The sequence below is a fragment of the Chiloscyllium punctatum genome, chromosome 18, assembly GCF_047496795.1.
Source record: "Chiloscyllium punctatum isolate Juve2018m chromosome 18, sChiPun1.3, whole genome shotgun sequence".
NCBI lineage: Eukaryota > Metazoa > Chordata > Chondrichthyes > Orectolobiformes > Hemiscylliidae > Chiloscyllium > Chiloscyllium punctatum.
The window spans coordinates 96,759,574-96,782,514 of NC_092756.1; the positions used below are offsets into that span (position 1 = coordinate 96,759,574).

General features: G+C 46.7%; 1 protein-coding gene across 2 annotated transcripts in view; it reads right to left on the reverse strand.

The window, feature by feature from the left end:
- Positions 1-16,858: 16,858 nt before the first annotated feature.
- LOC140489378 (chaperone Ric-8A) overlaps positions 16,859-22,941 on the reverse strand; it is a 38,365-nt gene continuing 32,282 nt past the window's right edge. For both annotated transcript variants that reach the window (XM_072588870.1, XM_072588869.1), the window contains one exon: positions 16,859-22,258. In XM_072588870.1, coding sequence (XP_072444971.1) covers positions 22,135-22,258 — 124 coding nt within the window. In that variant the 3' untranslated portion in view covers positions 16,859-22,134. The remainder of the gene's footprint in view (positions 22,259-22,941) is intronic.

The following is a 22,941-nucleotide window of genomic DNA, read 5'->3' on the forward strand; positions in this document are numbered from 1 at the left end:
CATTTTGAATTGTACAGTGCTAGGAAGAGGCAGAAATGTCTAAACGCTGGCGGATAAGTACAAAAAAGCTTTTAAAAAGCTAATAGAATGTTAATATCTAACTCTGTTTCCATGTTTTTATGTTGACAATTGTGCTTGACAAATCTACATTAATTCTTTGAGTCTGTAACTAATATATATGATCCGGGGGTGGGGTGGGGGAGGGGGGGAGAGTGCAGTAAATGTGGTTTATTTGAACTTTGAAAAGGTTTTAACAAAGTCTCATGTAAGAGATTAATGTGTAAAGTTAAAGTGCATGGGTTGGAGGTAATGTATTGAGATGGATAGGATTCACAATGTATATTAATGATTTAGATGAGGGAACTAAATACAAAATCTTCAAATATGCAGATGACACAAAGTTGGGTAGGAGGGTGAGCTGTGAGGATGATGCAGAGATGTCACAGTCTGATTTGGACAAGCTGACTGAGTGGGCTAATGCATGGCAGATGCATAATAATGTGGATAAGTATAAAGTTATCCACTTCGATAGCGAAAACAGGAAGGCAGATTATGATCTAACTGGTCGTACATTGAGAGGGGTGGAGGTGGGGGGTGGGGGGGGGATGTTCAGTGAGACCTGGGTGTCCTTGTGCAGCATTTGCTATAAATAGACATTGCAAGTGCTGTAAACAGTAAAGACATCAAACTAGATGGTGGTCTTCATTGTGAGAGGATTTGAATACAGGAACAGGGTTGTTTTGCTGCAATTATACAGGACCTTGGTGAGGCCATACCTGGAACACTGTGTGCAGTTTTGGTGTCCTTATCTGAGGAAGGATGTTCTTACTTTAAAGGGAAAACAGCAAAGGTTTCCCACATTGATTCATAGGATGGAAGGACTAACGTTTGAGATGAGATTGACTCAGCTAGGTTTGTATTCACTGGAGTTAAGAGAAATGAGGGGGATCTCATAGAAACCTATAAAATTCTAACAGGAGTAGATTCAGGTTAGATGTTCCCAATGGTTGGAGAGCTTAGAACAAGGGGTCATATGTTAAGGATAAGGGGTGAACCTTTTAGGACTGAGATGAGGAGAAATGTCCTCACTCAGAAAGTGGGGAACCTGAGGAATTCTCTGCCTCAGGAAGTGGCTGAGGCCAGAATGTTATGTGTTTTCAAGAAAGAGCCCTTGTGACGAAAAGGATCAAGGGATTTGGGGGCAGAGATTATGATATTAGCTCAATCAGCCATGATCATATTGAATGATGGACCATGCTTAAGGGGTTAAATGGCCTCCTCCTGCTCCAGTCTTCAATGGTATGTTTCTAGGATGCAGTGCAGAGCTGAGGGTGTGCTGGATTGTCAGAGGCACTGATTTTCAGATGAGACGCTGAACTGTGTCTCTGTCTGGCCTCTCACGTGGATGTGAGAATGCCTCCAGTCCATGAGTGCATGAGAAGTAAAAGAGCGAATGACCTGTGGTCAGTGTTGTGGTGAGGCAGACTGGGGAGAGTAGACTGCAGCCAAAATGTTCATGAAGGAATTGGACATGGTTCTTTGGTTCAAAGGGTTCAGGAAGAAAACAAGAATGGGTTGGATGGTCAGCCATGATTACACTGAATAGCGGAGTGGGCTCAGCTTGTTCACTCCTATTTGTCTTGGTTCGATGCTTCTTCCTAGTGTTCTGGCCAACATTAACATGTCTACCACCAACCCTCACCCCTCCTCCATACCCGTCACTCCAAAACCAATCTCCCCAACATTGTGAATTAGACCCTGGGCAGACTCTTCAGAAAATGTAGACCTCCCAGAATTGATCATGCATCAAACCCATCGAGTTTGCACGATTTTGAGTTGAAAGGTCAGACCACACACACACACAAAACCCCTCCAGGCTTCCATCTTCGGGATGTGATGTCCCCCAGCCCTGCTCAGTTCCATACAGTGTGTGCAGCCTTCCAGCAAAGTGCTGATATTGCAAACAAACTCCAAACCGGAACAAGATTGGAACGGTCAGGGATAAAATCCTGGGGATGTTGGAAATCTGAAGCATAAACACAAAACACTGGAGAAACTCAGCAGGTCTGGCAGCATCCGTGGAGAGAGAAACAGAGTTAATGCTTCGAGTTAACATCTGAAAACTGTTGTGGTAATGGATCAAGCAATTTGCAGGAAGGCTCAGGTCGTCACTGTGGGATCTTGCTGTGTGAAAATTGGTGGACCTGTTTGCCTCCAGAGTGATAAGCAAAGTTCAGTTAGACCTTCTGAGAATGTGCAAAGTTCTTTCCAAATGCAAGTTTCTTATTCTTCCACTCTGAGTGAGATCTGTGCAGGTTGAGTTCAATCGGCGTAAGGTTAAAGTGTATTTAATTGTTAATGTGAGTTAGCTCCAGGGCACTTTATGCAGAATGCAGAGATATTTTTATGAACAGATCATCCCTCGATGAATAGGCAAGTGCCTCACCCAGTTAACACCCACATGCCCCTCAGAAATGTTCACTACTGTTGGCTGAACACGTGTCACAACCCAAGTGGACAAATCCAATTTCTCAGTTCCTCTTAAAGAGTCATTTATGTACTGGGGCCTGCAAGCTATGAATGTGATTTGTGATGATGCTAGTAATAATCAGCACCTATACCGGCTTGTTAATAGGTCATGTCCAAAATGAACCGTTGGAGGGTCAGTGCTGAGGGACTGCTGCACTATCAGAGGATCAGTGCTGAGGGAGAGCTGCACTGTCAGAGGATCAGTGCTGAGGGAGAGCTGCACTGTCAGAGGATCAGTGCTGAGGGAGTGCCACACTGTTGGAGGGTCAGGGCTGAGGGAGTGCTGCACTGTCGGAGGGTCAGTGCTGAGGGAGTGCCACACTGTTGGAGGGTCATTGCTGAGGGAGTGCTGCACTGTCAGAGGATCAGTGCTGAGGGAGTGCCACACTGTTGGAGGGTCATTGCTGAGGGAGTGCTGCACTGTCAGAGGATCAGTGCTGAGGGAGTGCTGCACTGTTGGAGGGTCAGTGCTGGGGGAGTGCCGCACTGTCAGAGGGTCAGTACTGAGGGAGTGCTGCACTGTCGGAGGGTCAGTGCTGAGGGAGTGCCGCACTGTCGGAGGGTCAGTGCTGAGGGAGTGCCACACTGTCAGAGGGTCGGTGCTGAGGGAGTGCCGCACTGTCGGAGGGTTGGTGCTGGGGGAGTGCTGCACTGTCGGAGGGTCAGTGCTGAGGGAGTGCTGCACTGTCGGAGGGTCAGTGCTGGGGGAGTGCCGCACTGTCAGAGGGTCAGTACTGAGGGAGTGCCGCACTGTCAGAGGGTCAGTGCTGAGGGAGTGCCACACTGTTGGAGGGTCAGTGCTGAGGGAGTGCCACACTGTCAGAGGGTCAGTGCTGAGGGAGTGCTGCGCTATCGAAGGGTCAGTGTTTAGAGAGTGCTGCACAGTCCTATTTGCAATGCTTCCACTTACATTGGATCAAGGAGGAGAAGACATAGATTTAAAACAATTAGTGAAAAATGCAATATAATATAAGATCAACCTTTGCACGTTGCAAGTAGTCAAGGTGTGGTATACGCAGCTTGAAAGAGGCAGATTCAATCAAAAGTTCAAAAGGGAATTGGAGGGTTATTTGAGAAGAGATGATGTCAAGGTTCTGCAGTAGACTGACACTGAGTGAAGTCCTTGCTGGGAAGGCCTGAATGGCCCAACTCTACAATGCAGCAATTCTGAGATTTTCTGAAGAGCTCTTTTTGGTAATTATTTGGCCCACTTCATTCATTCAGAATCAGACTTTGCTTTCTGGAACGTAGGGTGTGAAGTATAAACTGAGGGGAAGCCAATCCTTGTTTATCATGGTCTTGTGAAACCAAATGTACAAGAACCAACCTGCCACATTGTGGAACAGGCCAACGTGATCATTCCATCAGACAATATCACTGGGGTGACTTATATCATTGGAGCGGGAGTTAACTGCTCTGATGCCAAGTATCAAGCATTCCTCAAAGTTTAAACTTTTTAAAAATTTTACATATTTCTATGTCTGTTTTCAATGTTTTTCTTTACATCAATTTTTAAAATTAATTATTTTTTGCAATCAAACTAATCTTCAGCTAAGTCAATTGTTACAGGCCAATTAATACTATAAGATATAGCAACATAATTAGGCCATTCAGCTTATCAAGTCTGTTCCACCATTTAATATGTTTCTCAACCCCATTCTACTGCCTCCTCCCCATAACCCTAAACCCTTTACTAATCAAGTATTTAGTATGCTTGCTTGAATGTTCAGTGCATTGAGTATATGAGTTGGGAGGTCATGTTGCGGCTGTACAGGACATTGGTTAGGCCACTTTTGGAATACTGCATGTAATTCTGGTCTCCTTCCTATTGGAAGGATATTGTGAAACTTGAAAAGGTTCTGAAAAGATTTACAAGGACGTTGCCAGGGTTGGAGAGTTTGAGCTACAGGGAGAGGCTGAATAGGTTGGGGCTGTTTTCCGTGGAGCGTCGGAGGCTGAGAGGTGACCTGATAGAGGTTTATAAAAGTATGAGGGGCATGGATAGGATAAATAGCCAAGGTCTTTTCCCTGGGGTAGGAGAGTCCAAAACTAGAGGGCATAGGTTAAGGGTGAGAGGGAAAAAATTTAAAAGAGACCTAAGGGGCACCTTTTTCACACAAAGTTTGGTGCACGTATGAAATGAGCTGCCAGAGGAAGTGATGGAGACTGGTACAATTATAGCATTTAAAAGGCATTGGGATGGGTATATGAATAGGAAGGGTTTATAGGGATATGGGCCAAATGCTGGCAAATGGGACTGGATTAAATTAGTCGGCATGGACTTGTTGGACCAAAGGGTCTGTTTCCATGTTGTATATCTCTATGATTCTATCTCTGTCTTAAATATACTGAATGACTTGGCCTTCACACCCCTCTGTGGCAATGAGTTCCACAGATTCCCCACCCTCTGGCTGTAGAAATTCCTCCTCATCTCAGTTCTAAAAGGTCATCCCTTCACTCTGAGGCTGTGCCCTCGGGTCCCAGTCTCTCCTACTAGTGGGGACATGTTCTCCATGTCCACTCTACCCAGACCTCTCAGTATTCTGTAAGTTTAAACCAGATCCCCCCCTCATCCTTCTAAACTCCATTTAGTACAAACCCAGAGTTCCCAACCGCTCCTCAAATGACAAGCCTCTTATCTCCAATCTCATTCTTGTAAACCTCATCTGGACCCGTTCAACGGCAGCACATCCTTCCTTAGATACAGGGCCCAAAACTACTCACAATATTCCAAACGTGGTCTGACCAGAGCCTTATACAGCCTCAGCAGTACATCCCTGCTCTTGTATTCTAGCCCTACTGAAATGAATGCTATAATTGCATTTGCTTTCCTAACTGTCAACTGATCCTGCACATTAACCTGAAGAGAATCCTGAACTCCGACTCCCAAGTCCCTTTATGCTTCTGATTTCTGAAGCCTTTCCCTGTTTAGAAAATAGTTTATGCCTCTATTCTTCCTGCCAAAGTGCATAACCTCACCCCTTCCCACATTCTATTCCATCTATCACTTCAATCTGCCTGTCCTTTTGCGAGGATGTATATCCTTGGACATTTAGTTCCCCTTTGCGGCCGCATTTCTGTGATACCCACAACATTGTACCCGCCAATTTAAATCTGTGCTAAAAACTCATTTCCCTTGTGTCACATACTGCGTGTCTTTAAATACAACACCTTCAGTTCTGCATTGACTGACCCCCCCCCCCCACTTCTCATCGTTAAGCGTGTGGTACTGGAAAAGCACAGCTGGTCAGGCAGCATCCGAGGAGCAGGAGAGTCAGCCTTTTGAGCATAAGCCCTTTATCACATTCCTGACGAAGAGCTTACGCTCGAAACATAGACTCTCCTGCTCCTCGGATGCTGCCTGACCAGCTGTGCTTTTCCAGTACCACAAGTTTTGAATCTGATCTCCAGTATCTGGCAGTCCTCACTTTCCCCTTCTCATAGTTGTCCTGCTGTGCCTGAAGTTAGATTCTGAACCCTTTCCCATCCATACTCTCTATCCTATTCCTTGTTCTAGAAACTTTCATAACGTCTGCTGAGCCCATCCCCTCCTTTAACTTTTTTCCATAGTTTTCCAATGCAATTGACACCTTCCACCACCAATATTTATTTAAACCCTTATCCACGGCCCTAGTTTATGCAATTTCCTGACACTGGGGTCCCAACAGGATTCAGCTGAAGCCCTTCCCTTTGGAACAGTTCCCACCTTCCCCAGTGCCGGTGTCAATGTCCCATGAATTTTTTTCCTCGGCTGGTGATGGCTAGCAGGAGGGAACACAGGTATAAATTGAGGGGTGATAGATATTGGGCAGATGTCAGAGGTAGTTTCTTTACTCAGAGAAACCAAGTAGGGGCGTACTGCCTGTAACAGTAGTGGACTTGCCAACTTTAAGGGCATTTAAATGGTGATTGGATGAACATATGAATGAAAATGGGAGAATGTAGCATGGATAGGCTTCAGATTGGTTCCACAGTTCTGCGCAACATCGAAGGCCAAAGGGCCTGTACTGTGTTGTAATATTCTATGTTTTAATTCAGACCTATTTCTCCAACATCAATCTTTGAGCTTATCTCTTTAATCTTGTTGACCCTGTGCCAATTAGCTTGTGGCTCAGGTAGCAATTAAGCATTTGTTGCCTTTTTGGTTTTGCTTTCTCATTTTTCTTTATTTAACCCCTAACTTCTCAGTTTCCCCAAGAAGAATATCTTTCCTCTTTTTCCCGATATCGCTGGTACCTATATGGACCACAACGGCTGGACCTTTCCCCTCCGACTCCAAGGCCCTCTGCAGCCCTGCTTAGATATCCAGAACCCGGGTACCAGATGGGCAACACAACCTTCAGGACTCTTGATCCTGGCCACAGACAACAGAGTCTATTCCCCTGGCTGTACTATTCCCCAGTTACAACTGTGTTTCTCTTTTCTCTCCTTTATTAAATGGCTCCCTGCACCACAGTACTGTGGACAGTTTGCTCGTCCTTTCTACAGTCCCCACTCTTATCCACACTGGGGACAAGAATTTCAAACCTGTTCGTCAGGCCCAAGGGCTGAGGCTGCTTAAGCTCTACCTCCTGGATCTCTCTACGTGCCTCGCATGTAGTCACAATCTCCTGTCCCTGCCCACTGACCGGATTCAATGTTGTTAATCTAAGCGGTGTGACTGCCTCCTGAAACACAGCGTCCAGGTAACTCTCCCCCTCCCTGATGTGTCGCAGTGTTTGAAGCTCAGACTCCAGCCCATCGACTCTGAGCCAGGGTTCCTCAAGGAACTGATAGTTGCTACAGATGTGGTCACTATCACCCACCATGGAGTCTACCAGCTCCTACAGCATGCAGTTACAACACATCACCTGGCCCAGCAGCTCCATTTTATTTAGTTGGTTTGAAATTTGATTTTTAACAAATTACTACTGGTCTTTTAGTTTGTGGTCTGTGAATATTTCCCTATTTATCTTCAATCTGCAAGTAACAGATAATAGGCAAATTAGTAGCTATTACCAACCAATGAGTTTATGGTTTTCCTGCACTGGGCCCCTGATTCTGGCCTTCAGTTCACCTTGTAAAAAGACTTTACAAACTATGAACCAAAAATGTAAGCAAAACGCACCTCATAACCTTGGCACCGAATTCCCACACTGCCTCCAAATTCCCAGAACATTACAGTAGTCCCCCCCGTACCCCCCCCAGGCGAATATGTTCCAGGACCTACTGCAGAAGCTCGAAACCGCAGATAGGATTCATTCAAATGGGAAGCATACCATCCTGGCAGCCTCCTGGTCCCTGGTTCTGGAATGTTCCCGACAATATGTTCCAGCTGCAGTAAACTGCAGGCAATGTCCACCAACACCCTGGAGTCGTTCAGGGAGAGGTGGGCGCCGCAGGGAGTGGAGTGTATTATTTCTCCCTCCAACTCTATTTTGATTTCGTCCCTACCCTCCCCTTCACTGTTTTGATCACACGGCATTGCCCTTTGATGTGAAGGGCAGTGCCTGTCATTGGCCACTCGGGTGTTTTTCATATCTTCCTGGTGGTGGAAATTGAATAAAGATTCGTGCACTTTGTGTCTTTCACTGTGTCTCACACCTGCACACACACACACCATGGGTGCTGGGGAAAAAATAAGCACTACCGCAGTTAGGCGGTAGTAGAAAAAAAAAGAAAATAATCAAGAAATTGGGAGTGGAGTGCATTATTTCCCCCTCCAACTCTATTTTGATTTTGTCCCTACCCTCCCCTTCACTGTTTTGATCGCACAGCATTGTCCTTTGGTTTGAAGGGCCACTGCTTGTCACTGGCCACTCAGGTGTTTTTCCCCCTTTTGGAGATTGGATCTCTGTGTGACTGTGTGTGATAATAAACTGCAGGCAACTGAAACTGCGGAAATCGGATCCACAGACAAGGGGTTCGCCCTGTATACTCACTCAGGCTGTGTCTCACTCTGGATGGACCTCTCTCCTTCCTGTCCATGTGAACTTTACTGCTCACATTCAATCAACAGATTCTCTATTAAGGTAAAAACAATGACTGCAGATGCTGAAAACCAAATACTGGATTAGTGGTGCTGGAAGAGCACAGCAGTTCAGGCAGCATCCAACGAGCAGCGAAAGGTTCTCTATTAAGGCAAATACTACTTGCTGCTTTCGCCATGTCCTTAAGTCACTGCAGACCAGGTGCTTTACATTGACCTACACTGGCCTTAGGGAGGGAATTCCAGGATTTTGACCCAGTGACAGTGGAGGAACAGTGATATATTTCCAAGTCAGGATGGTGAGTGGCCTGGAGGGAACTTGCAGGGGGTGGTGTTCCCATGTATCTGCTGCTCTTGTCCTTCTGGATGGAAATGGTTGCAAATTTGGAAGGTGTTGTCTAAGGAGCCATTGTGAATTTCTGCAGTGCATCTTGTAGATGGTACACACTGCTGCTACTGAGCATCGGTGTTGGAGAGTGGATGTTTGTGGATGTGGTGCCAATGAAGTGGATTGTGGTCAAGGGACTATGGTCGGATTCTATTGTTGGACTTGACATTGCCCAGCACTTATGTGGTGTCGATGTTACTGGTCAGGCCTGGATATTGTTCAGAACTTGCTGCATTTGGACACAGACTGCTTCAGTATCTGAGCAGTAGCAAATGGTGCTGAACATTGTGTGATCATCAGTGAACAGCCCCACTTCTGACCTTATGATGGAGGGAAGGTCATTGATGCAGCAGCTGAAGATGGTTGGGCCTAGGATACTACCCTGAGGGACTCCTGCAGAGGTGTGGTGGAGCTGAGATGACTGACCTCCAACAACCACAACCATCTTCCTATGTGTCAGGTATGACTCTAACCACTGGAGAGTTTGCCCCTGATACCCAATGATTCCAGTTTTGCCAGGGCTCCTTAATGCCGCACTCCGTCACGTTCAGCTGTGGAATGGCAGCTGCCGGGAACAAAGGTGTAAATAATGAATGGTGGCAGTCCCAGTATTGTTCCCTTTAGAGTACCACTTGGCACCATCTACCAGTGTGAGCAGACCCCCTGAAAGTCCTCTGAGGGCTAAGGGTGGAAAGTACTTGCAATCTCTTGTTGTGCATTGTCACCTGTCCCCATGACTTGTCCTATCTGCCTATCTTCCTTTCCACCTATCCACTCCACCCTCCTCTCTGACCTATCACCTTCATCCCCACCCCCATTCACCCATTGTACTCTTTTCTACCCTCCCCCACCCTCCTCTCTGACCTATCACCTTCATCCCCACCCCCATTCACCCATTGTACTCTTTGCTACCCTCCCCCACCCTCCTCTCTGACCTATCACCTTCATCCCCACCCCCATTCACCCATTGTACTCTTTGCTACCCTCCCCCACCCTCCTCTCTGACCTATCACCTTCATCCCCCCCCCATTCACCCATTGTACTCTTTGCTACCCTCCCCCACCCTCCTCTCTGACCTATCACCTTCATCCCCACCCCCATTCACCTACTGTACTCTATGCTACTTTCCCCCCACCCCCACCCTCCTCTCATTTATCTCTCCATCCTCAGGCACTCTGCCTCTATTCCTGATGAAGGGCTTTTCCTGCTCCTCGGATGCTGCCTGAACTGCTGTGCTTTTCCAGCACCACTCTGATCCAGGATCTGGTTTCCAGCATCTGCAGTCATTGTTTTTACCTAGTGCTTTGCCACCAGTTTGACACTGAATCCTGTTCTGTCTGACCCACATGCAGACCCCCGTGTTCATTGGGAAGCCTGGCTCTCCAGTCAACTCAACATACTTCTGGTGTCAGCCCATCCCTCTGCCTGGCCATATACTCATCCATTGTGGTTCTGACTGCCCACTACCAGTGACCCTTCCTCAGAACTCAGTTAACCGAAACGTTAACTCTGCTTTCTCTCCACAGACGCTGTCAGATCTGCTGAGCTTTTACAGCAATTTCTGTTTTTGTTTCTGATCTCCAGTGTTCGCAGCTCTTCCAGTTTCAATTTTTATTTGGTTGGGTTTGAGCCTCGATCTCCATCCTGGGTCTTTGAAGGAGCAGTACCAGAGGCATGGACTCTGCCATTCCCTATTCAGGAATGGAAGTTCGGTTTTGCCAAGTGACGATTGTAAAAGCCTTTCCCACTGGCTAGAGCTGTGTGTGTCTTGTTACAGCAGTTGGGTTACATCTGTGGCTTTGCCCTCAAGATTGTGTCTGAAATGCCAACCTGTCCTTTGGCAGCAGCTGGTGCGCCTGACCGTTGTCACATGTCCCAGAACCTGTCAGGTTAACACCCATGGTGTGTTTTACCCATCAATCCTCCCCACCGTTACCCACTTGCCTGTGTTTATGTCGCTCCCATAAGGTCAGTTATCACACTTCCTCCAATGAGCGTTCCTGTTGATTACACACTTTCAAAGAATCCCCACAGTGTGACTAACCCTCTGAACAGCATTCCAACCAGACCCACCCGATCCCTGCATTTCCCACGGCTACCCACCTAGCCTACAGATCCTTGCACAGCCAATCCACCCTAACTTGCACATCCCTAGACACTATGGACAATTTCCTAAGGCAAATCCACCCTAACCTGCACAACCCTAGACACTATGGGCAATTTTCCAAGGCCAATCCACCCTAACTTGCACAACCCTAGACACTATGGGCAATTTCCCAAGGCCAATTCACCCTAACCTGCACACCTTTGGACTGTGGGAGGAAACCGGAGCACCTAGAGGAAACCCACGCAGACACGGGGAGAATGTCGCTTGGGGGTGGGATCAAACCTGGGTCCCAGGCACTGTGGGGCAGCAGTGCTAACCACTGAGGTACCATTCATCCGTTTTGCTGAAATCCTTTTCTGGGCTGGTTCGAGTATCTCATGAATCCAAGAGTGTGGAACGTGGAAGAATGTGGAGGGGCTCTGAAAGTCGAACTACAACAGTATGATTGACCCCATTTTTAAAAATACAGCATTACCCAAAAAGCCAATACCCCAGTGGCCACATAGAAACTTACAAAAAAGGAGCTGAAAGAGGCCGCTCAGCTCCTTGAGCCTGCTCTGTCCTTTGATGCCATCATGGTTGATCTGCCTGTGTTTCAAATTCTGCATTCCACGGGCTGAGGGTCAAGCCCCATGAAGCAGGATCACATCCTGCTCAGTTCCTGAGCCTTTCGGTCATCCTGTTGAGCACTGGAGTTGACATCCCTCTGGCCACGGCGGGGAAAACTTGTTGGCAACGTTCCAGGGAGAAGTGTTCATTTTGCTGACTTGCTTGAAAATATTTGCAAATGTTTGTTTGCCACTCCCAGTTTAATGTTGACATGGCAAAAACCATCTGGTCAAATATTACAGACATCAGTCAACACTGTTTAACAATGGATATGGTATCAGACAGAGGACGATATCATTGGATAGCATAGGACATGCCAGGCTTTGGAGGACATTAATGGGCAAAGTAGGGTAGTTACTGAGCCAGTGTAGGACTGATTCAGTCAGTATAGGACAGTATTGGGCAGTACAGAACACTATTGAGCATTGTAAGACAGAGTCAGGCAGTATAAGACACTATCAGACATTGTGAGCCATTCTTGGGTAGCTTGGGACACTATTCAGCGGTGCGGCACTTTTTTGGGCAGTGTAGAACACTATTCAGCAGCTGAGGACTTTTTTGGGTGGTGTGGGACACTATTGGACAGTGTAGGACATTTTTGGGTGGTGTGGGACACTATTGGACAGTGTAGGACATTTTGGGTGGTGTGGGACACTATTGGACAGTGTAGGACATTTTTGGGTGGTGTGGGACACTATTGGAGAGTGTAGGACATTTTGGGTGGTGTGGGACACTATTGGACAGTGTAGGACATTTTTGGGTGGTGTGGGACACTATTGGACAGTGTAGGACATTTTGGGTGGTGTGGGACACTATTGGAGAGTGTAGGACATTTTGCGTGGTGTGGGACACTATTGGACAGTGCAGGACATTTTGGGTGGTGTGGGACACTATTGGACAGTGTAGGACATTTTTGGGTGGTGTGGGACACTATTGGACAGTGTAGGACATTTTGGGTGGTGTGGGACACTATTGGACAGTGCAGGACATTTTTGGGTGGTGTGGGACACTATTGGACAGTGTAAGACATTTTTGGGTGGTGTGGGACATTATTGGACAGTGTAGGACATTTTTGGGTGGTGTGGGACACTATTGGAGAGTGTAGGACATTTTGGGTGGTGTGGGACACTATTGGACAGTGTAGGACATTTTGGGTGGTGTGGGACACTATTGGACAGTGTAGGACATTTTTGGGTGGTGTGGGACACTATTGGACAGTGTAGGACATTTTTGGGTGGTGTGGGACACTATTGGACAGTGTAGGACATTTTGGGTGGTGTGGGACACTATTGGACAGTGTAGGACATTTTTGGGTGGTGTGGGACACTATTGGACAGTGCAGGACATTTTTGGGTGGTGTGGGACACTATTGGACAGTGTAAGACATTTTTGGGTGGTGTGGGACACTATTGGACAGTGTAGGACATTTTTGGGCAATAGAAAATATAGGAGGACAATATAGTACATTGTCAGTCAACACAGGACAATTCAGAACACAGTCGAATTGAGCAGATTGCTTTGATCCAGTTCTCTGCATCGATGAAAATAAACACCCAACGATAACAAGCAGCCTTTCCCAGCAAAACAATGCATTAAAATAGCATGGGGAAACAAGGCGAGCGAGAATTGCAGGTTCTTGCATAAAAAGCCTTGGCAGAGAGGGGGATTGTGTACTGCTGTGTAAATCATGCTGGGATTGATTTTACTGCAACCATTGTTAATGCCCCAAGATGGAAATTCTCCCGAGTGTTGGACTGAGTTTATGCTATTCGAGTGGATTTATTTTTGCCTTTTTATTGCAAAAATATACTTTATTCAGCAAAAGATCTTTATCAACAATAACAGGCACTGAACCAGTTCTGTGCTGCCTCTGTGTATCAAGGAAAACAAACATTGGAATCGGCCATTCCCTGCAATTGTAAAAGCCTAAGGTATTTTTACTGATGCGGGACACTATTTGCATACATTGAGGCATTGAGGTGATATCTGAATGGAACCCCATTGTACTTCAGCAGGAAGACCTCAGACAGTGGTCTTTCCCCACTGTGCTTTGACAGCAGCTGCCCCAGGTTTTAGTGCATCGCTTAGCATGTAGTCCTGGACCTCAGAATGTGCCAGTCTGCATCACTCACTCAGGGCCAACTCCTTGCTCTGGAAGACCAACAAGGTTCAGGCAGACCAAAGAGTGTCTGTCACTGAGTTGATGGTCCCCCAGGTGCAGTCAATGTTTGTCTTGGTGTGTGTCCCGGTGAATGAACCGTAGAGCACAGTGTCCTGCCTCACGGAGCTGCTTGGGACGAACCACGGCCTCTCCCTCCAGACTTCCTTTACAAAGCCACATTCCAGCAGGAAATGCGTGTCGGTCTCAAACCCCCTTCAAGGGCAGTGTGTGGTGACACAGAGACTCGGGGCATGCATGAAAGATCTCACAGGTATTGCCCTTCGCACCACCAGCCAAATGATGTCTTGGGGCTTGTGAGAAAGTTCTGGTGATGAGGTGTTCTACCAAATGACTTTGACAGTCTGCTCAGGGAACCACATGACAGTATCCACCCTCTCTTTTTCCCGCAGGGTCTCAAGGATGCTATGTGCTGACCACTTCCTGATGGATGTGTGGTCAAAGGGGATTTTCTTTACAGGTTTTTCCATGAGGGACAGGTGATATGGAACACTCCAATGACTTGGTGGCACCAGGCCCAGGCCCATCCTTCGCAACAATAGGGACAGGTAGAACCTCAGTACATAGTGGCACTTGGTGTTTGTACACCAAGGATTTACACACAGCTTGATGCAGCCACATAGAAAGGTGGCCATCAGGATGAGGGCGGTGTTGGGCACGTTCTCCCTCCCCTTATCCAGAGCTTTGTACATGATGTCCCTGTAGACACAGTCCATCTTAGAGCTCCAGATGTAGTAGACAATGGCTGCAGTTTTGGGGAATGGGCCAGATCTGTGCCATGTACAACAGAGAGACTTCCCTGCAATGGAGAGGGAGAGGTGCTCCTGAAAGACCAGTTCCTGCCTCACCTTGGCAATGCACACCTCAGTAATCTGTCCAAAGAAGATGGCCTCGCTCTTGCCTTGATTTCCCTTGGCTCCAGAGGCCAGATGGAACTTTTCACACATGTTGGACAGTACGAGCACTGACAGCGGATCCCAGCAGAAAACAGTGACGTTTCCACATACAGGAAAGCTTTGACCTGCAGGCCCCTGCTGCTTGGAAGAGTCTGCCCTCACAGGCTCACATCCTTCCTAAAGGACTCAGCAAAGGGCTCTATACGACACACAAGCAAGGCAGGAGAGAATGGGCAGCCCTGCCTGACTCCGGATCAGATCGGGAAGCCTTCTGATTGGTTGAGTTTGCATTAATGATGTTGGTATGGAGCAGTCAGATCCAATTGCAGATTCCTCTCCCCAAAGCCCATTTTAGAGAGCAGGTCCCACATGGATGTGTGCAATGGCCTATCAAAGGCCTTGTCCTGGGCCAGGTCTGTGAGGCAGGCGCCCACCCACCTGTCCTGTACGGAGGTTATTGTATCCTTGAGGAACGGGGGGCTCTCAGAGATCGTCCTCCCTGGTACAGCACAGGTTTGGTCAGGGTGGATCACCGATCCTACAGCATTGTTAATCTGGTTAGCGATGACCTGAGACAGGATTTTGTATGCCACATTGAACAGTGAGATTGGTCACTAATTTTTTGTCCCCTCCCTCTTCTGCTTGTAGATGAGGGTGATGATGCCTTTCCTCATGAATTCGCTCATGGTACCTGCAAAAGAATACTGACATGCACCTCCAAGAGGTCCTGCCCAATCAAGTCCCACAGAGCCAAGTGCAACTTGGCCCATAACCCGTCACCACTGGGGATTTTATTCCTTTCGAAGGACTCGAGGGCTTGGTCAGCTCATCCAGATAACAGCTGGTCCAGCCTTTCCCAAAGGCTGTCAACTAAGACTCCGTGATAGAGATCAGGAATAATCAGGTGGTCATGCTATCTGTGGGCTTCATGTCAATCCACACAGATTAATCAGTATTTGTACATGTTTTGGATGGGCCTGGGATGTTGGGGCATATTGTCCCTGCTGCCTGTCTGTGTCCTCTCTACTTAAGGAGATGCTAACACTCACCTGATAGCTCCCTCACTTCCTGGCCACAGGGTCCTGGCTTTAATAGATCAGGAGCAAAGTAGTTTCATCACTGAACTAGTATTCGAGAGATGGGGTCACATGCTCTAGGAATGAGGACAAATCCCACCAGGGCAGCTAGGCAACTTAAACCTGGTTAATGAAACACTTCCAAAATAAAATTTCATGTTAGAAGGTAGTGGATATTTGTAAAATCTTGTCTGTGGAAAGAGAAATGCAGTTAATGGTTTGAGTCCATTATGAATCTTTCTGAAAGGTGTTGGAAAATGGTTAGTTTTTAATACATTTAACAGAGACAGAAAGTTACCAGACAGTGCAGAGAACATGAGGATCAGAGGGACCTTGGTGTGTGTGTGTACACTGCTCTCTTAATGTAGATAAAGTGGTTACAAAGGCACAGGGAATGCTTGTCTATATTAGCTGAGGCGTAGAGTTTAAGAGCAGGGAGAATAATCTGGAACTGTGTAAATGTTGGTTTGGCCACATCTAGAGTATTTGGTGCAGTTTTGGAATCCATATTATAGGAAGGGTGTAATAGGACTGGGAGAGGATGCAGAAGGAGATTTACCAGGATGGTGCCTGGGCTGGAGAATTTCAGTGATGAAGAGAGATTGGACAGACTGGAGCTGCATCCCTTGGAGCAGAGGAGATTGAAGGGGGACATGATTGAGATGTGTAAAATTATGAAGGGTGCAGATAAGGTAGACAGTTTTGGAATCCACATTATAGGAAGGATATGATAGGATTGGGAGAGGGTGCAGATTTATACCCTTCATGATTTTAAAAATCTCGATAAGGGGTAACTTGTTTCACGCAGAGGGTGCTGCATGCTGGGAGTTGACAAAGGAAGTGGTGGAGGCTGGTGCAATTCCAACATTTAAAAAAAACATCTAGATGGGTATATGAATAGGGAACGTTTACAAGGATATGGGCCAAGTGCGAGCAAATGGGACTAAGTCAGATTGGGATGTCTGGTTAGCATGGTTGAGTTGAACTGAAGGGTTGTTTCTGTGCTGTATGACTCTATAACTATGAACCATGGAAAAGCTCCTTGTTATTTTCACTCCAGGATGAGCCTGTCCACACTTTGGAAAGTAACTGACTGCAGAAAGGGCTACAAATGCAATGATTTATTAAGCTCCACAGCAAGGAAATAAACATATTTGACCAGACATCTACATCTTCAACGTATCAACTGCACAAGTCTAAAAGAGTTCAAGGTCAGAATACTGAAACACTGCGACTGAATCTCTGTTGTGGTCTTTCTGTTGGTCAGTCTCCTCACACATTGGGAGCACCCTGATGTTGCGATATAACAGTCACCAGGCAACGGGCAAATTCAAACTGTGACAAATGCACAGGAGGAGTCCGTGACTGCAACAGTGCAAAGTCCCAGAGGGTCATGGTGCCCGATGATGGGGGAATGCAGGTGGGCAGGACAAGGTGCCGAGTGTAGCTGTGGGACAGTGAAATGGGACCCAGGTTGGGTTTCGAAGCTAAGCTGGGGTCGTGGCTGAGTTGGGGAAGAGTGATCGCTAAACTTCTGAGAGTCGTCATGGGTTACCGTGGCCCAGTGGGGAACGCTCCCAGAATCAGACAGTTTCGAGTTTCCCTCTGGAATCCCAGCTGACACTCCGATGCAGCACTGAGAGAGTGCTGCACCATCAGAGATGCCGTCTTTCCAAGATGTAACACCTAGCCCCCAGTTGGAATTACAAAAAAAAAAGCCACAGCCGCGATTTGATTTATTCTTATTTGTGTGGGCACCACTGACCAGGTCAGCACTTACTGTCCATCCCCTGGATTTGGGTGGCCCACTCAGACATTTCAAAAGGCAGTTGGGAGACAACCACATCGCTGTGGGTCTGGAGTCACATGTAGCCCAGATCAGGTAAAGATGGCAGATTTCCTTACGTAAAGGACATACATGAACTAGATGGGCGTTTACAACAATCAATAATCATTGCTATCACTCTGGCTTTTTACTTCCAGATTGGCATTGAACTCAAAACAGGTTGGTGATACACTTGTCCCTAAACATGTGGCTGGGACTCTGGATCGCCTCCTGCTGTCCCAGCCAATAATTATCCTTCAATCAGAATCACTAAAACAGGTTATCCAGTTATTGTAACGTTGCTGCCTGTGGGATCTTGGTGGAAACTGGTTGTGGAATTAAAACAATTACTACACTTCTATAAAATTGTTTTTAAAACACTTGGAGAAATCTTGTGGTCATGAATGTGCTATAAATGTGTACATCCTTTTTATTTTAGTCCAATTGCCCAAATCACGGTGGCACGGTGGCTCAGTGGTTAGCACTGCTGCCTCACAGCGCCAGGGACCCAGATTCAATTCCAGCCTTGGGCGACTGTCTGTGTGGAGTTTGCACATTCTCCCTGTGTCTGTGCGGGTTTCCTCTGGGTGCTCCAGTTTCCTCCCACAGTCCAAAGATGTACAGGTCAGGTGAATTGGCTATGTTAAATTGTCCATAGTGTGTGGTGCATTAGTCAGAGAGGGGTGGGTTACTCTTCAGAGGGTCGGGTTGGGCTGAAGGGCCTGTTTCCACACTGTAGGGAATCTAATCATGAATGCCCACCAAACACATCCTTGCCAACCTTTAGTCTTCTCTCATTAACATGTCTGTGACATTGTTTCTTCCCAGATTTTCACTATCATTGCATATTGTTGAGTTGAATGCAAGATGGGTTTCTCTCATCCAGAAGTTCCTATGTTCCTTTTTCTACTTATTACATTGAATGTAAAGCTTCCTCGACACTGTCCCCATCAAAGAATCTCAGGACAGGGACAGCACAGGGTTAGAACAGACGAAAGCTCGTCGTACTCTTTTAAAGTGAAAATAAATCACCCTCTACTCTTTTTATAACCAAAAGTAGAGCTGCCTCTATACTGTCCCCATCAAACACTCTCAGAGCTGGAACAACATGGAGTTAGACACAGTGTAAAGCTTCCTCTACACTTTTAAACTGAAAGAAATGCTTTCTGTACACCATCCCTGTCAACCGCTTCCAGGAGGGACAGCACCGGGTGAGAAACAATGTAAACCTCTCCCTACCTTTTAAACTGAATGTAATGCTCCCTCAACACTGTTCCCATCAAACACTTTCAGGAGAGGGACAGCTCGGGGTGAGATACACAGCAAAGCTTCCTCTACACCTGAATCAAACACTCCTGGTACAGAGACAGCACGGGGTTAGATACAGAACGAAGCTCTGTCTACACGGCACGGTGGCACAGTGGTTAGCACTGCTGCCTCACAGCGCCAGAGACCCGGGTTCAATTCCCGCCTCAGGCAACTGTCTGTGTGGAGTTTGCACATTCTCCCCGTGTCTGCGTGGGTTTCCTCCGGGTGCTCCGGTTTCCTCCCACAGTCTAAAAATGTGCAGGTTAGGTGAATTGGCCATGCTAAATTGCCAGTAGTGTTAGGTGCAGGGGTAAATGTAGGGGAATGGGTCTGGGTGGGTGCGCTTTGGTGGGTCAGTGTGGACTTGTTGGGCCGAAGGGCCTGTTTCCATACTGTAAGTAATCTAATCTACACTTTCCACATCAAACACTCCCAGGGGAGGGACAGCACGAGGTTAGATACAGAGTAAAGCTCCCTCTACACTGTCCCCCATCAAACACTCCCAAGACAAGGAATGCACGGGGTGAAATACAGAGTAAAGCTCCCTTTGCACTGTCCAAGTCAAACTCCCAGGACAGGGGCAGCATCGGGTTAAATACAGAGGAAAGCTCCCTTTAGACCTTCCACATCAAACACCCCCAGGACAGGGACAGTACAGTGTTAGATCCAAGTAAAGCTCTGTCTACACTGTCCCCCATCTTAACCTTAAATGTTTGCACAAAGAGAGAGGAAGTCAAAGCTTTTAGTCCTTTACTCATGAGGATTGGAACCCAAGAAACCAAAGTTCATTATGCCTTTGTCCCTTTTTCAAAGTTTGACTTCTTGCACCCATTCTTGATGAACGCAAGGCCAAAGATATTGAATTTGTGTCTCTCTTTCTCTAAGGGGAGATGAACTTGTATGAGAAGTAACTCGTGAATGACTCACTCGGCTGAGTCCTGGGATGAAGGAGATCTCTCCTGAGGAAAGGTCAAGCAGATTGATCCTGTGTCCAATGGAGTTGAGAAGGATGAAGACTGATCTAACTGAAACATATTGGATCTTGGCGGGGACCTTGATCAAACACTCCCAGGACAGGGACAACACAGGGTGACATACAGAGTAAAGCTTCCATTACACTGTCCCCATGAGGAAACATCCTCTCTACGTTTCGTCTATCAATCCCCTTTACTTTTGTATGTACAGGATGTCCCCAACTTCAGAACATTTGACTTACGAATGCTCATACTTAGGAACATTACCCCATACAGTGTTAGATCCATGTAAAGCTCTGTCTACACTGTCCCCCATTTTAACCTTAAATGTTTCCACAAAGAGAGAGGAAGTCAAAGCTTTTAGTCCTTTACTCATTAGGATTGGAACCCAAGAAAATTCAACATAACAACATTTCCTGTGCTACTTTATATTCCCCTCCATTGTGTTCTGACTTACACACAAATCGATTTGCAAATGGACTCCAGAACAGAATCCATTCGCAACCCAGGGGGTGCCTGGACCTCAATTAGGTCTCCTTTCATTCTTCTAAACTACAGAAGGGCACAGGTCTTAACTACTCAATCTCTCCTCATAAGACAAACCCCTCATCTCTGTATTCAATCTAGTGACCCTCCATTGAATGGCCTCCAATACAGATACATCCCTCCCCAAGAAAGGGGACCAAAACTGAACACAATACCCACGGTACAGTCTCAGTAACATCTTGTAACCAAATAGCTTAAGTTAGCCCAGGCACTGGGATGCCTCTGACTGTAAAATATATAATCGATCTGGAATTGTAATAAGCATCTGTTGAACCTTTCAATAACATATTACCCACATTCAGATCTTGTGTTACGGAAGCTAACACAAGCATTGACCCATCAGGTACAAATATATGAATAGGGTTTAGAAGGATATGGGCTGAATGCTGGTAAATGGGACTAGATTAATTTAATGTTGGATATCTGATCGGCATGGACGTTCAGACCGAACGGTCTATTTTTGTGTTGTACGGCTCTATGACTATGACCTGCGAGAGGTCATAATGCAGTGGCAGATCTCTGGGCTCCCCAGGAGGAGGAAGTGAAATGTTTGGAAATTAATAGCTCCTCCCCAAACCGCAGCCCCTTCCTCCCATAGGAAATGGGGCAATTAATCATTCGAGAGAGGGGCATGTGCGTGGAATGTGAGAGTCAACCTAGTGCTCTTAACATTCTGAGAGGTCCCATGGGAGTGTTATCAAATTAAATGTCACAGAAGACATGTTAGGACCAGAAGGCAGAAGGTTGTAGTGTTACACAGTTTTGAGAGGGGTAGACAGAGTGGAGTCATAGAGTCATACAGCACAGAAACAGACCCTTCGGCCCAACCAGTCCATGCTGAACATAATCCCAACTAAACTAGTCCCATCTGCCTGCTCCCAGCCCATATCCCAGAGGGAAGAGTTATTAAGGTAAGGAGAAGAAGGTTTAGAGAGGAAATTTTAGAGGAAAATATTTTTTCACCCCCAGGATGAAAGGGGTGGTAGAGGCAGGAACTTTCATAACATTGGAGAAGAATTTAGATTAACACTTGAAACAGCACTGCATTCAGGACCAAGGGCTAAGTGCCAGGCAATAGGATTGGAATAGATAGAAATCTATTGACCAATGTGGATACACAGGGCCTTTCTCTGTGCTGTTAAAGACCCGATCACTCTAAGTGACTATGAGCCTGGTCAAAGAGGCAGGTATTAAGAAGCATCTCCAAGGAAGGGACAAAAGAATTCAGAAGGGAGCTTCAAACCACCAGCAAGACACACTCACAGTGAATTGTGGACACAATTTACAGCAAGTCTAACTTTCCTGGTGAGCAGCTGCACTGCTCTCTATCAACACCAGACCCCACACAAAATCCCAAGGAAACATGAAGCGTTTCAGGTCAAGCTGAGAGAATAGCGCACTTAGAAAGATAAGCTTACTCTTGTTGCTGAACACTGATTACTGATAACAAACTGAAAGCAGGGACCCAAAATTATAACAAAGAGGGCCCACAAAACAGAGATTAGCAAAAGGCCCTAAAGTCTAAAATTGCCTCTCCCTCTGATAAAGACTGCATCGAAAGTTTAGCTCCTGTTTTAAATATCTCTGCCTGTCTTCGCCCTTTGAAGAATGTTCTTCACATTTTGTTGATGAATATCCCTGTGCCCCAATCCCAATGAGTTCATTGCTGGCCATTGGAAGGTCACCAGTGTCTATTTCCACGTGTTATTAACATTTCAGTCATATCCTCTCAGTCTAACTCCATATCAGAGTCTGAATGGAATGATATCTGTTCAGCCATTTGTTGCACCGTCTCGTCCAATGGCGTGAGCTTCCCATCACAGCCTACTCCCATTGGCTGGATAATCTGTTCTCTACAATAAGTAGAACAGTGTGTTAAGAAAGTCGGAACAAGGAGATGGGGTAGCGGGGGGGAGTCAGAGAGAGATAGCAGGTGGAGATGGAGGGCGAAAGCAAGGGGACGGAGATATGGAGTGGGTGGGAGAGGACAGCAAGGTTGGAAGAGACAGAGAGCGGAGAGAGAGAGAGAGAGAGGGTGAGTGGAGGAAGAGAGAGTTGAGGGAGGGAGGGCGATAGAAAGGAACGGTTTAGAAATGAGTTCAAGGGGCAAATGAAACAGCATGATGAGTACGGTGGGGGGCAGAGAGGGAGAGAGGAGCTCCAGGGACACAGGTTCGATTCCAGCCTCGGGCAACTGTCTGTGTGGAGTTTGCACATTCTCCCTGTGTCTAGGTGGGTTTCCTCCAGGTGCTCCGGTTTCCTCCCACAGTCCAAAGGTGTGCAGGTCAGGTGAATTGGCTGTGCTAAATTGCCCACAGTGTTAGGTGCATCATTCAGAGGGAAATGAGGTCTGGGTGGGTTACTCTTCAGAGGGTCAGTGTGGACTGGTTGGGCTGAAGGGCCTGTTTCCACACTGTAGGGGAATCTAGATCGTGGATCGTGGATGATTTGGACCTTGGCTTCATCTATTCACTCTGGTTCCATATCCCTCACTCAATTACACAATAAACATTGAACAATCTCTGTCTTTATATTT